We start from the raw sequence: 14,732 nt of genomic DNA, 5'->3' as shown, positions 1-14,732 counted from the left end.
GGATTTGACGAAGAACGAAGAGTGTTTTTTTGATCCTTCGGGATTTGCTTGAGAGCTTTAGAGTTTCAAGGTTTCAAGGTTTTGGTGTGATGTAAATTCCCTTCTTTCTTTCTTCTTCTTCCTTTCTTCTCCTTTTTTCCTTCTTCTTCCCCCCTTGAAATGAATGCCTTGGCCTCCTATTTATAGAATTCCAAAACTTGATTTTTTGGATTTAAATAATCAGATGAAATAAATCATTTCTGCCAGATATTGACACGTGTCATATTTGATGACCTTTCCAATTTATTTCGATTTTTCGTTGAGTCACATGCTACATGTAAAATTTATGTGACACGTGAGCGTTGAAATTTTAATTATTGGTTAACATTCATTTCACCGAAATTTCGATGTCTACAAATGCCCCCACTTCAAGGCGCGTCGTTGACATGTGCTTGTCACGTGTAGAAGATGCGTTTTGAAGTCCCTTAATGTAGATGTCAACCCAAGGGCCGTCGAGGCTTGATCTTGAATTGAGCTGGAAATTTCTTCAAGGGCCATCGAGGCTTGATCTTGAGTTCGACTGGAAGATTTTCTGGTTTCCTCCAATCGTTGATTTTCCACAAGTTTAATCTTGAACTGGGCTGGAAGATTCTTTTGGTCTCCTCCGAAGGTCTGAACTTACTCCTTTTATCTGGAGTTGAATTTGATTCAAGGGTGGTGAACACTTGATTTTGAATCGGACTTGTGATTTCTTCAAGGGCCATTGAGGCTTGATCTTGAACTGGGCTGGAGGATTCTTCTTGTCTCCTCCGCTCGTTGATTTTCCTTTGTGCTACTCTTGAACTGGGCAGCAGGATTCTTTTGGTCTCCCCCCGAAGGTCTACGAGCGGTTTCAGGATATGGCAGGCAAGTACAAGGTGGAGGTGCTGACCTGTTTCTTTGTTCAATCTTTCCAATTCGTATTGAAGAGGGTTGGAAAGATTGAAGTTTCCTTGTCCCTTCTCTGGCAGTGTATCAACCGTTGAAGATGACTACTCGAGAGCAATACTAGGTAAGCAATCAGGAATAGATTCCAGGTAGTCGGTTCCAGATCGGAAGACCGACTCCAAGTGCCGCTGACTGCTCTCTTTCACTTTGCCATGCGAGTAAGAACAAGGACAAAGGAAAAGATAGGGAAAAAGCATGATATGAGATACCTTTGCTTTCGAAGAAGCAGTGAATGAATCAGCACATATATTTGTTGTGCTTGTCTCCACATGCTTCGATGTATCATTTTCACTTGTCTTACTTGCTCCCCTTTGCAGAAGTGGTATTTCCTTATGCAGGTTTAGCATCTTCTCTTGTAGTATTTGTCCTCTGATGCAGGAGTTGAATGCAACCTTTGCATTTAAATGGTGCTTCACTTCTTGGTGGCAACTGGTTTGAGTGGAGGTTCCGACATATTACTTTCTCTGTCCTTGTCTTGGCAGGTGAGAACAAGGGCAAAGGAAAAGATAGGGAAAAAGCATGATATGAGATACCTTTGCTTTCGCCCTTGATGATATGAGATACCTTTGCTTTTGAAGAAGCGGTGAATGAATCAGCACATGCTTCAATCTATCGTTTCCTCCTGGGTCATCTGTACTCCAGGCATCTGGTATCTTCAAAGGTTGAATAGGTTTTCTCAAAGGAAGAAGAAGAATTGTGTATTTCGAGAGGCTTTGCTGGGAGTGCGCCCTCAGAGGTGAGGAAGAGTTGGGCATTTTCTTCAGGTCTGCCTTGCCATAAGAGACGAAGGTCGACACATATAGGGATTTCTTAATAGCAAGTGGTGGTACCGTTCTTTTACCCTTGTCGACAAACGTCTCTTCGATATCTGAACGACGCCTCTTCGATTTCTGAACGAGCGCCACTTTTGACAAAGTTGCACGCGTTTTTTCTGAAAAGCAGAGAAAGCGTCGCCGAACTTTGCGCTTGTCGGCTAAAGACGTGTAGTTGCGATGATGGCCTCCACGTGTTCTCGACTTTGTCAGATATCTTTTGACAAAGTTGAACTCGTTTTCTGAAAAGCCGCGAACGCGTCGCCGAACTTCACGCAGGAAAATCCGGATTTTTGAATCGGTGGTCGTGTCGCTTGGCTTTTTACAGAGGTATCGATCACTCCAACATACACACTCTGAAAATTGCCCATTCTTGAAAATCGTCTCCGGCCTTTTGAGAATTATCTTCATCCACCCATTCTCTCTGAACACTTTTGAAAAAAATGACTAACTCATCGAACCTTTGCTTAGATTTGAGTCTCAGCAGCGATCCGGTTGCACCCGGTCAAGGTAATGTATGGCGCCCTTCTTTTTTATCTTCTAACGGTCCTCTTACAGGTGAAGACTCCGTGATGCAGGACGCCACAACAGCTACAATAGTAGCTAGGAACCTCCTCACTCCAAAAGATAGTAGGCTGCTGTCAGGACGGTCCGATGAGTTGGCCGTTCAAGAGTCCCTCGCTCTCAGCGTTCAGTGTGCAGGCTCTGTGTCCAACATGGGCCAACGCCTACTTGCTCGCTCCCTTCAGGTTGAATCGTTGATGGCAGAGGTGGAAAGTCTCAAGCAAGAGATCAAGCAGCTGAAGTACGAGAATAGAAGTTTGCACGTGCTTGCAAACAACTATTCGACGGGCATGAAGAGGAAGCTTGATGAGCTGCAAGAGTCTGAAGGTCGGATTCAAAGTGACCGTCAAAGGTTTTCGTCTTTCCTCCAGAGGCACCTTTTTCCTGGGTCTTCCAGCGTTTGGCCAAGTATTGAGGCCTGGAATGCTCTAGCTTCAATGCCTCCCGCTCCGATGCCTTCCGCTTCTAGAGTTTTGCCAAGTAATGGGGCTTCACGTGAACATCCTTTGTGAAAGCTCCATCTTTTTTTTTTTTTTTTTTTTTTTTTTTTGTACACACTTGTAATTTCTTGGAGATTAATGGACATGTTTTATTTTATTCAGTGTATTGTGCTAAATACAGATAAAACATATATATCACCAAGATTTTTTTTTTTTTTTTTTTTTATATGTTGGATAATGGCCAACTTGACTATGCTTTCAGCTAGACAACAACTTGCAAATGCTTTTGGCTATAAAAAATTATAAAGGAAGAAAAGGAGAAACATCTTTCCTTGTTTTGGGAGGAAAAACAGGAAAATGTTTTTTTTTTTTTTTTTTTTTTTTTTTTTTTTTTTTAAACACCCGTTGGTTTAAGTAAGTTAAATAGCCTTTTTTTTTTATTATATTTTTTTCTTTGCTTTCGGTGGTACTGATCCACCAAGATAGATCCCTTTTTTTTTTTTAATAATATTTTTTTATATAAATATTCCCTGCAGGGAGGAAATGCAGAGGAGCTTGGAGTAGTGCAAAGCGTCGAGCTTCACGATCGGCTAGTCGTTTGACAGTGGTCGTTGAAGTTCTTCTCCAATTCAAATGCAGCAGCAGAGGCAAGAAGATGGAGAAAGTCTTTGGGTGTGAGTTGACAAACTTTGATTTTGTCAATCACATTCAAAGGCAGCAGCCATGGCGGAGGTGCAGAAGCAGCCAGAGCTTGAAGCAGAGTGTAAGGCGTCGAGTTTGAAGACCGGCTAGTCGTTTGACAGCGGTCAATGAAGCTCTTCGTTGATTTTGATCATGGTGGCCGGAGTGAGGAGCTTGAGAATGCGGGTATCTTGGCTGCACAGGTGCTGGCTGACCATAGTAATCATAACCACCACCTTGGGAAGTCTGCTGAGTTGGTGCAGCAGCTTGAGGTTGTGCAGGGGAAGTGAAGGTGTTGCAGCAGAGGTGCAACGCTGGGCGATGAGCAGGTTTGAAAGTAGGGGAGCTTCAGCAATGGAGGGCACGGCCGTGAAGTTTGGACGGAGAGCACGAAGGCTTTGGGCGAGCTGGAGCTGCTGTTTGGAGGTAGTACAAAGCGTCGATCTTCTCGACCAGCTAGTTGTTTAAAGGCGGTCACTGACTTTGGAGAACCCATCGAATCTCGCTGACTGTAGACCTTTGCAACCTTCAGAAAGAAGAAACATGCCCACATCATGCACGTCATTCCTCCGACAGTTTCAACACATTCAGGAACTTGACCGAGTCTCACAAACTCAAACAACTTTAGCCTCTTGTCATTAGCTCAGATGCTGTTGCACAGTCTGCCACTCTACCTGGAAAGACGTCTCTATCCCAAGTCTTGACACCAGCAACTCTGCCATCGGCGAAGTGGGGCACCCCTACGACGACGTCATCGTGATCCAGGCAGGGAAGATTCTTGACGAGTCCTTCATTTGTGTTCTCCATCCATTGCCTCTAGAATCTCCACCAGTACCGGAATCCCGCCTTCCTCCACCAACGCTGCGCGAGCCTCCGGCACCGACACGAGGACGCTCAGCACGTACGCCGACTTGTCCACCATGTTCGACCCGAAGTCCGCCATCAGTTCCACAAGCGGCTTCATGATTCCTGACTCGACGACTTTAATCTTGTTCTCTTTGACGGAGCACAGCGAGTACAAAGCCATCGACGCGTCCTTCTTCCCACCAAAGCCTCCACACTCCAGAAGGTTCACCAGAAGCGGAATCGCTCCCGACCGTCCGATTGCGGCTTTGTTCTCTTCGATTTGCGAGAGGCGGAACAGAGCGCAGGCGGCGTTCTCTTTCGCTGTGGCGGTTCCCGTCTCGAGCGACCGAACCAGCGGCTTGATCGCTCCCGATGAAGCGATGAGCTCCTTATTCTCGTCGCACAGCAAGAGGTTGAGAATCGCGGTGACGCCGTACTCCTGGAGCTGGAGATCAGACGACGATAGGAGCGAAAGCAACGGCTTAATCGCACCGTTTCGGGCAATTTTGAGCCGATTTTCAGATTTGTTCTTGGCGAGGAGCCTGATTTCCATCGCCGCCTGCTTCTGCTCCTCAGTCGAACCGGCCTCGAGCACGGCGACGAGCTGTTGAATCATATCGTCGGAGTTGTCGAAAGCGTAGGCAATCAGAAGCTGCCGGCTCTGGGACGATGTCGTCGGGAACTCACCGGATCTATCGCTGGATTTTCCATCTCCATATCTGAAATTCCGAAATTTCTCAGACTTCAATAAATAAAACCGTCACCGAAAACTAATCGAATCGGCGAAGTTTGGGGTCCGATTCGGGTTCTGATTCGGATTTGGTGGCTGTTTTGTCACGGGCCTTGAGGTTTTCCTGCTGCGAGAGAAAGTAGGAGAGAGATAGCAACGGCATTGAAAGTTGCTGCCGCAAAGAAAAGCGTGAAGACAAGCAACCCTGTCAAGGCAAGAAGAGTAATCGTGCCAACAGAGATGACTAGCAGTGCACGGAGAGGGCTCCCCCTCCGAGTCCAGAGAAGAACGTTTCGCCCACTGTTTCTGGAAGCTTCGTGAAGCAGCGGACCGTTCTTGGCTAGAGAGGTTTTGATCCGTTGAAACAGCGGAGCAGCAGCACCGGCACTGGTGGAGCCGGGGAAGAGGATCTCAACAATCAGACGGTGGAAGATGCCGTAGAGAGTCTCCTCCCGGTTGGTGTGGATCTCGCCGTCGTTGTCGGTAACGTCCACGTGGACTCCTGGTCTTCGGGTATGATAAGAACGTCGGTGGCGCTCTTGTCGCTGAGATCGACGGCGAAAGGATTCAGGTGGTTTCTTTTGAGTAGAGAGAGAGTGTGGAGGTCGCCGGTTCTTTTGGGTATATGGGCCTTCGTCCTCAACACAACAATCCAGCCCACCATTTTGAGCTTGTCGACATTTTGCTTTCTCTTTTTTTTTTTTATAGTAGAGAATATGTATATATTTTTTTTAATACATAGTAACATATGTATTTTTTTTTCTTTTCTTTTGTAATAAAATTGACTTTCTTTAATGAAATATTTATTTATTTATTTTGATGTGACTGTACTTGAAGTTTTGAAGTTTCAAGTTGCCTACGTACTCTTCCAAAGAAGAGATCAAGTCATAACGTAGTTCAAATGAGTGATGGTTTTGATGATGATTTTGCCGTACACAGTTTATGCTCTTGCGGGCCAGGAGCATTTTGGTGCCATTTGCAGTTTCAGCTCATGCAAGCAAGGAGCGTTTGTTGTCGCCTTTTATGCTCGTGCGGACAAGGAGCTTTGGTTGTCGCCTTTTAGGCTCGTGCGAACGAGGAGCGTTTTTTTGAATTTGTCAAACGATCTTAGAGAGGCATTCCTTGCAATCTTCATAGCAAGGAGTCTTGACTGAGTGATTGAAGAAGTTTTCGGGGAAGAAATCGCGCATTGTGATGGCAACGGGCGATCTTTGTGTCATAATTTCATCATCCTCAACATTTTCATGTAGCTTTGAAGGTTGACGGTAGCTGCTTTGCCTCTTTTCCGATTGGTGAACTTGTGGAGGAGACCTATGTTTCTTGTGCATTTTCTTTGGAGTGACATAAGTCCATCCTTCAACTTCACTTGACTTGACTGACATGGTTTTGGAGCATGCCCCCAGCGGTTGAGGTGAAGATTTTGAGTTCAAAGAGCCAGAAGTGACGGAGGTATAGTTTGATTTCACCACATCATTAAGATCTAGCTCGATGATCCCTTTCTGAGCCAACTTCATGATGAGATCTTTTAGCACAAAGCACTTTTCCGTCGGATGACTAATGAAGCGGTGGAATTTGCAGTACCTTGGACTGTCAGTACGGTTCATCTCTTCCGGCCGTCTGCACTCAGGTAGGTCGATCACCTTTTTGTCAAGCAAGTCATCTAACATGGCAACCACGTCAGAGTCGGGGAATGGATAAGTCTTCTCCTCAAGCTCCTTCAAAGTGCGTCTACGTATCTCTTGATCACGAAAAGCTTCGGTTTGAATCGCTTTGCCTCGTGTATGGGTTTTGACTGGAGTTGTGTTGAGCGTCATTGCTTCCTTGGTGGGTTTCCACGCAGCCTTATCTACCTTTGGCCCCAAAACTTTGTCATTCTTGTAGTCGGCGATCTGTTCTTTCTTCCCATGACGGGTGATGCTTAACTCCATATCATGGGCGCGGGTGGCTAACTCCTCAAATGTTCGTGGTTTGATGCCTTGAAGGATGTAGTGTAGTCCCCACTGCATGCCTTGAACGCACATCTCAATGGCAGAGGTTTCAGAAAGCCGATCTTTACAATCCAGACTTAAAGAGCGCCATCTATTTATGTAGTTGATGACAGGTTCATCTCTCCACTGTTTCGTACTGGTCAGCTCTAGCATGCTTACAGTACGACGAGTGCTGTAGAAACGGTTGAGGAATTCCCTTTCTAGCTGGTCCCAACTGTTGATAGACTCAGGTTCGAGGTCAGTGTACCAGTCAAAAGCGTTACTTTTCAGCGAACGCACGAACTGTTTGACGAGGTAGTCTCCCTCTGTCCCAGCATTGTTGCAAGTTTCAATGAAATGGGCGACATGTTGCTTCGGGTTGCCTTTTCCATCGAACTGCATGAATTTTGGGGGCTGATAACCCCTTGGCATCTTCAAAGCATCAATCTTCTTGGAGTAAGGCTTTGAGTATAGTACGGAGTCATGCGAGCTTCCTTCGTACTGTGTCTTGATAGTGTTTGCGATCATCTCCTGTAGCTGCTGGATAGAGAGAGATCCCATGGATGCCGTTGCTTGGTCTAGCTTCGGCTTCTCTTCAACTTTCTCCGCTGGTGGCTCCTCTTCTTCGTCGTCTTCTTTCTTTAATAGGCCAATATTTGGGTCGACTTTCACGTCGGGCAGCGCATCTAGTTGGTTGACAAGTGCGGCAATCTGCAAGTCCTTCTCTTCCACAGTCTGTGTGAGCTTTGCGATTGCTTCATTCATCTGAGCTAGCTGCTCCTCGATTGAAGTTGCTCCAGTGGTCATGACTTGCATGGTTGTACTGCCGCTTGGATCGGGGTCGGAAAGTAGGGACTCTGAGTATTTCCTCGGGCTTTCGTCTTCTTTTCCTTCTTGAACCGTGATGTAGAAAACATCTTGGATCTCTTCTTCAGTGCTGTTCTCTTGGGTTTGTTGGCATGAAGATTTGCCAGTGTGGACGATGATGCGCCTCCTTACCTTCAGTGGTCCTTTTGTGTCGACCTCTAGGATTGCTTGGCGCTCCATCCTTGAAGGAATCAAGCTTCGAGCGTCGTCTTTTTCTCCTAACCCATCGAGCTTTTCTCCTTTTGGGGTTGTCTTCCTCTTTCCAAAAGGCTTACCATTATCTTTAAATCTTTCTGAAGCAGATCGTCGCAGAGGAGAGATAAATGTGTTGCTTTGTTTCTTAGGTTTTAACAACCTTTCAAAAACAGAGCTTTGGGATGTCGGCGCGTTAAGCCTCTTGAAGACAGAGGTTCGGTCTTGACCACCAATGCGATTAAGCACTGAAGTTCTGGAGCTTGAATGGCTCATCCTATTGAAGACCGACGTCCGAGGGGAGGGTTTAGGCTCTTCTTGGTCTGGTTCAATGCTCACGCTGATGTGTTGAGCGCTAGCTTTCTTCACTTTGCTTGAAATCTTCACGGGTGCATTTGGTGTGAAGCCAAGTCCAGCCTTGTTGTTGTCAACTCCATAATCATGCTCCTTCAACTTCTTTTGAGTCTCGGTGAGGTCGCGATCTTTGTCGTTGACGGTGTTTGAAACCTTCTTTCCAAGATTTGAAGAGGAAGCATAGTCATGCCTAGCCTTTGACATGAGTTCGTAGGCATTTGGGTTGAAGCCTTCTTCGGTCCTCTTAGTTGGAAGAGAGCTTGGTTTCACTTTGACGCCATGCTGTGCCTCCAGACGGTTGATGAGTCCGGCGGTTTGCAAGTTTTTCTCCTCTGCAGTCTTTATCAGCCTTGCAATTGTTTCCTTCATCTGAACCAGCTGTTTTTCAATGGAGGTAGCGCCGATAGTCATGACTTGTTCTTTGTTTGAAGCCATGGACTGTGCTTGAATATCTTGAACGGAGACAGAGATGAGAGGTAGAGATGGTCCCACTGGGCGTGCCAAATTTGTAAACACGAAAAATTCCTGAAACAAGAAACAAGAATACGTGCACAAAATATATTTTGTGTTTAATGATTTTTGGGGTTACAATCTCTTTGTAATTTGATCCTCTGATTCTATCTTCGTAGGGTGTAGATTTGTGGATGAGCTGTTGATCCAAAGGGCCGTCGGGGCTTGATCTAGGGATGAACAGTTGATGAACGGATCTTCGAGGGCTTTTGGGCTTGATCTTGAAGGTTGATGGATGAGCGGATCTTCAAGGGCTTTTGGGCCTAATCTTGAAGACTGGGTGTATGGATTTCTTCAAGGGGCCGTCGGGGCTTGATCTTGAGGGTTGATGGATGAGCGGATCTTCAAGGGCTTTTGGGCCTAATCTTGAAGACTGATTGGATGTGTGGATTTGTTGAGGTTGTTGATCCAAAGGGCCGTTGGGGCTTGATCTTAGGACGAACGGATGATGAACGATGAATACTTTCTTCAAGGGGCCGTCGGGGCTTGATCTTGAATAATGGTTGTGTGGATTTCTTCAAGGGCTTTTGGGCTTGATCTTGAATGTTGATGGATGAACGGATCTTCAAGGCTTTTGGGCTTAATCTTGAAGAACGATTGGATGTGTGGATTTGTTGAGGTTGTTGATCCAAAGGGTCGTTGGGGCTTGATCTTAGGACGAACGGATGATGAACACTTTCTTCAAGGGGCCGTCGGGGCTTGATCTTGAGTCGGTGGAAGTTCTTCAAGGGCCGTCGGGGCTTGACCTTGAAGGAGGATTTGACGAAGAACGAAGAGTGTTTTTTTGATCCTTCGGGATTTGCTTGAGAGCTTTAGAGTTTCAAGGTTTCAAGGTTTTGGTGTGATGTAAATTCCCTTCTTTCTTTCTTCTTCTTCCTTTCTTCTCCTTTTTTCCTTCTTCTTCCCCCCTTGAAATGAATGCCTTGGCCTCCTATTTATAGAATTCCAAAACTTGATTTTTTGGATTTAAATAATCAGATGAAATAAATCATTTCTGCCAGATATTGACACGTGTCATATTTGATGACCTTTCCAATTTATTTCGATTTTTCGTTGAGTCACATGCTACATGTAAAATTTATGTGACACGTGAGCGTTGAAATTTTAATTATTGGTTAACATTCATTTCACCGAAATTTCGATGTCTACAAAAGTTATGAACGAATTTGGGGAATATGGATGGGTGATTAGCTAGCTAGAGGGTTCTTCTCCACACATGACACACTTGCATACAAATTGATTTCCAGTTGCTTTTTGATAAACCATGAACCTCAACACCCCAGATTAACCGTGACATCACTAATTAACCCTCAGATTTTTCTTAAGTTATTGGATTGGATGACATCATACGACAACCCAAAGCATTCTTCAAAGTCCCCTACATGACATCATAATAGAGATACAATCAAAGATCATTACGTTCTATGAAAATCATAAGTATTGACAAAGCCTTTTGGAGCAAATTAGAGATTGGAATGGATATCATATGCTTGGAGCCAAGAGGATGGACGAAATTGAAGGATTCCTCCTCCATTGCAGCCACATGCACATTCAATCATTCACACCAAAACCTTGCACATGCTTTCCCATTTCTTTATTCATTCACCTTGCAGCCACTCCACATGCATTTCTAGCTTTTCCTTTGCATTCCCCCTTTAATCAACACATGCATCCACTCACCAAGAAATCATTCATTCCACATGCACCCAAAACACCACCAGAAATCATCATTGCCGTGGGTACCTATCCCATTTCAGATTGTCATTCCACTTCATTGCACATGCATCTTCATAATTCAACACATGCATTCATTATTTATTTACTTTGCATCCTTTAATTTAATCACATGCACATTCAAACAAACACAATCATTCCAGCCATACCTTGCATTTTCAGATTGTTCCTCCATCATTGCACCACAATGCAGCCACATGCACTTGTTCCTCTAACATTTCAGCCACTTGCACTCCCATTCTCTCCCAAAACCGTGCACAAGCCTTCTCCTTGCATTTCCAGCCATTCCACATGCTCTTTCAGCCACATGCACTCATAATCATTCAACCAACATGTGCACATGCAACCTAGCTGTCATGTTCCCCCCATTTCACCTATAAATACTCATTCATTCACACTCATTCATACACAATTCATTTCACAACAGAAATTGGTCCCTTGGGGCCGTGCCCTTCACAAAGTCCATCCACTCATTCACACACTCTTCCATATTCAGAAAACCATCTCTCATACACATTCATTCACGCCAGAAATTCATTCCCCCTCTCTAACACTACCATACTTCACCATTCTTCATATTTTCTGCCCAAAAACACTCCTTGCCTTCCCCTACATCCATCCCTACCCTAAACACATCATTCTACATCATCCATAACCCCCAAAACTCACCAAAACCCCTTATGTTGCAGCAACTAGAGGAGAAGAAGCCTAAACTTTCATACAATTCAAGATTGAGTTGTTGGGATTTTTAGGTGTTCTTCATTCTTGTTTTCAATGTTTACTTTGTTATTACTCTTTAAGTTTGTTGTAATCATGAGGAACTAAACCCCCTTTAGCTAGGGGGGAATTCGAAATATATGTTTATGCTTGCATTTTGATTTGATTACTTCTAATTGCGTTTCATAAGTTGTGGATTCAATTTGTTTAACCGTTTGATTGATAACTTATTTATGTATGTTTATTGAGAGTGCACGCTTAATTTTCATGCATGAATATGACGCTAGAATATAAGTGAGTTTCACCTAATAGTTATGAACTTATATTCACAAGTAGTGGAGGTTGCTTATAAACAATCGCGTTAAACGAATTCTTGGCATAAGTTTCATGCGTATTCCATAGTAACGAATGCCTCGTCAACACTTATGATTTCCGTTGAACTTAATGATCTTTGTTGAATGTCTCTATCATGCGTATTCCATAGTTAGGGACTTTGATTAGGAATAATTTGGTTGTAATGCGTATTCCATTCAATCCAATGAATCTAGGGAAATTTGAAAGTTAATTTAAGCGGACCTAATTAACTTGGAGCGTTGAGAATTTATGGTTTATTGAAATGCAATTGGTAATCATTTTATTATGCAAGTATAACATCTATGGAGATGAACCCCTTGGCTAGCTTCCATTCATTCCATTTCATCAATTTTGTTTTTACAATCTGTTTTAATTAGAATCTGTGCATTTAGTTTAATTTCGTCCAAAACTCAATCCCCCTTTACTTTATTGTCCAATTTAGTTAGAAAGTGTCTTAGTTTATGTTTCTAAGAGTTTTGATTCAATTTATTACACAAATTCGTCCAAATTCACCAAAGTGCTCAAAACTGCCCAGAAAGTGTTTTTAAGGCAGTTTTGAGTGTTTTGGGTGATGTTTGAGTCTTTTGGTTTGTTTTAATGTTTTAAGTGTTTAGTTTTACATTCTTTGAGTTAGTTTAGTGTTTTATATTGTGTTTTTACGTTCTTGAGTCAAGTTATTACTTAATTTCGTCCAAATTTGTGTTTGTGCTCAAATCTGCCCAGAAAGTGGTTTTTAGGCAGATTTGAGTGTGTTTGTGTTGTTTTGAGTCTTTTGGTTTGTCTTAGTGTTTTAAAGTTTAGTTTTGCATTCTTTGAGTCTAGTATAGTGTTTCATATTGTTATTTTACGTTTTTGAGTCAAATCCAAGTGGTTAACAATCCCTCCTAATCCCCGGTCTAGAACGATCCCTACTTATACATATACTACAATTTGACGAAAAGAGGGTTTAATTTGTGTGCTTATAAATCACGCATCAAATTTTGGCGCCGTTGCCGGGGATTAGCAAATTTGCTAATCTCTTGGATTGTTCGTTTTTGTTATGTATTTTAGTTTTAGTTTTTGATTTGTGTTTTGTTTGTTGAATTCAAATACTAGAAAAGAACAACATGGCACTTGACAATGCTTCTCTTTTGTCACAGCTCATGGAAAGGTCTCAAATGCAAGTGTTGATATATTTGATCTTCAATCAAGGAATAACGTGTTTTCCAATACTTACAGTTCAGATTGGAGTGATCATTCAAACTCTATGTGGTGGGAACCTCAACATGTTCAACAAGAAGGATATTGGCAGCCACCTCATATTCAATATGCCCAACCAAATTTAAGTTCGTCAATAGATTATAATCAAAAGCTTAACGAATTAATTTGTTTGGTGCAGGGCTCACAAAATCAAGACAATGAGGCTCGACAAGAAGACAAAAGGTTGGACCACTTGGAAAAGCAAATTGGGCAGATAGCGGAGTTCGTAGGACAATTTTGCGACCAAGGCAAACTCCCTAGTTCAACCATTGTAAATCCGAAGGGAGGATTTGAAGCACCTTTGCCAGAAGCACTTATTGCTCCTACGCCATCTAATTCAAGTAAGGTTGTTCCAATTAGTTCTAACCCCGTTCCAACAAGTATCCCTATTCCTTGCAGATTCATGACTTCCAAGGAAGAAGAAGGTGAAAAAGACATCTTGGAAGCCCTTCCAAAGGTGAAAAGTAGGGAATGTCATGAATTCATCAAAGAGGACGTTCTTGAAACCAGCACATGCAATCTGGCCAAGTCCAATATCCCTGAAACTTTCAAAGGAGTGGTTTTTGTCATTGAGTTCTTGTCGGACAAAACAAGTAAGTTATCTTTTCCAAATTCCATTACATTTTATACTAACTTACTGTTTTTTATGAATCAGGCACCTACACCAGAATTCAAACCAATGCCGGTTCACTTCAAGTATCACCTTCCATTCAAGGACCAATTCCATGCCGTTTGTATTTATTTATAACAAAAAAAAAAAAAAAAAAAAAAAAAAAAAAAGAGATACTAAACATGGAGAAAGATGGAGCCTTCACAAAGGTTGTTTACGTGAAGCCCCACTACGTGGCACAACTCTAGAAGCGGAAGGCATAGGAGCGGAAGGCATAGAAGCGGGAGGCATCGAAGCGGGAGGCATCAGAGCGGAAGGAATCGAAGCTAGAGCATTCCAGGCCTCAATACTTGGCTAAGCGCTGGATGACCCAGGAAATTGGTGCCTCTGGAGATAAGCCACGAACCTTTGACGGTCACTTTGAATCCGACCTTCAGATTCTTGCAGCTCATCTAGCTTCCTCTTCATGCCCGTCGAATAATTGTTTGCAACCACGTGCAGCATTCTATTCTCGAGCTTCAGCTGTTTGATCTCTTGCTTGAGATTTTCCACCTCTGCCATCAACGATTCAACTTGACGGGAGCGGGCAAGTAGGCGTTGGCCCATGTTGGACACAGAGCCCGCACTCTGAACACTGAGAGCTAAGGACTCCTGAACGGCCAACTCATCGGACCGTCCTGAAAGCAGCCTACTATCCCTAGGAGTGAGGAGGTTCCTAGCTACTATCGTAGTTGTTGTTGCATCCGTCATCATGGAGTCCTCACCTGTAAGAGGGCCATTAGAAGATAAAAAAGAAGGGCACCATACATTACCTCGACGGGGCGCAACCGGATCGCTGCTGAGACTCAAATCTAAGCTAAGGTTCGATGAGTTTGCCATTTTTTCAAAAGTGTTCAAAGAGAAGGGGTGGATGGAGTTAAAATTTCAAAGGGCCGGAGACGATGTTCAAGAATGGGAAGTCTTCAGAGTATGTATGTTGGGGTGATCAATAGCTCTATAAAAAGCCATGGCGTCGCGTCCACCGATTCAAAAAGCCGGAATTTCCGGCGTAAGTTTGGCGACGCTTTCTCGGCTTTTCAGAAGACGCGTTCAACTTTGTCAAAAGATTTCTTCTTTTCAGAAAACACATGGAGGCCATCATCGCAACTA

At 43.6% G+C, this 14,732-nt stretch overlaps 1 protein-coding gene across 1 annotated transcript; it reads right to left on the bottom strand.

Annotated features, from left to right (window-relative positions):
- Positions 1-4,253: 4,253 nt before the first annotated feature.
- Positions 4,254-14,189, bottom strand: LOC137747938 (U-box domain-containing protein 14-like). Its single transcript, XM_068488061.1, has 3 exons — positions 14,015-14,189; positions 5,148-5,541; positions 4,254-5,028 (listed from the first exon to the last, which is right to left on the bottom strand). Exons 1-3 carry the CDS (start codon positions 14,187-14,189, stop codon positions 4,254-4,256), a joined length of 1,344 nt encoding a protein of 447 aa, XP_068344162.1.
- Between the last annotated feature and the right edge of the window lie 543 nt (positions 14,190-14,732).

The sequence above is a fragment of the Pyrus communis genome, chromosome 10 (genome assembly GCF_963583255.1).
Source record: "Pyrus communis chromosome 10, drPyrComm1.1, whole genome shotgun sequence".
In the NCBI taxonomy this organism is placed as follows: domain Eukaryota; kingdom Viridiplantae; phylum Streptophyta; class Magnoliopsida; order Rosales; family Rosaceae; genus Pyrus; species Pyrus communis.
Note: the sequence above shows the minus strand (reverse complement) of the source record. Positions and strands in the feature narration are given on the sequence as shown.

Excerpts from the sequence above, each read along its gene's own strand:
- LOC137747938 (XM_068488061.1), bottom strand. The coding sequence starts at position 14,189 with ATGGGCCAACGCCTACTTGCCCGCTCCCGTCAAGTTGAATCGTTGATG. Across the intron at positions 5,542-14,014 it reads TGAGCTGCAAGAATCTGAAG|GAGTCCACGTGGACGTTACC; the intron begins GTCGGATTCAAA and ends CCCGAAGACCAG. Across the intron at positions 5,029-5,147 it reads GCAGGAAAACCTCAAGGCCC|ATATGGAGATGGAAAATCCA; the intron begins GTGACAAAACAG and ends TCGGAATTTCAG.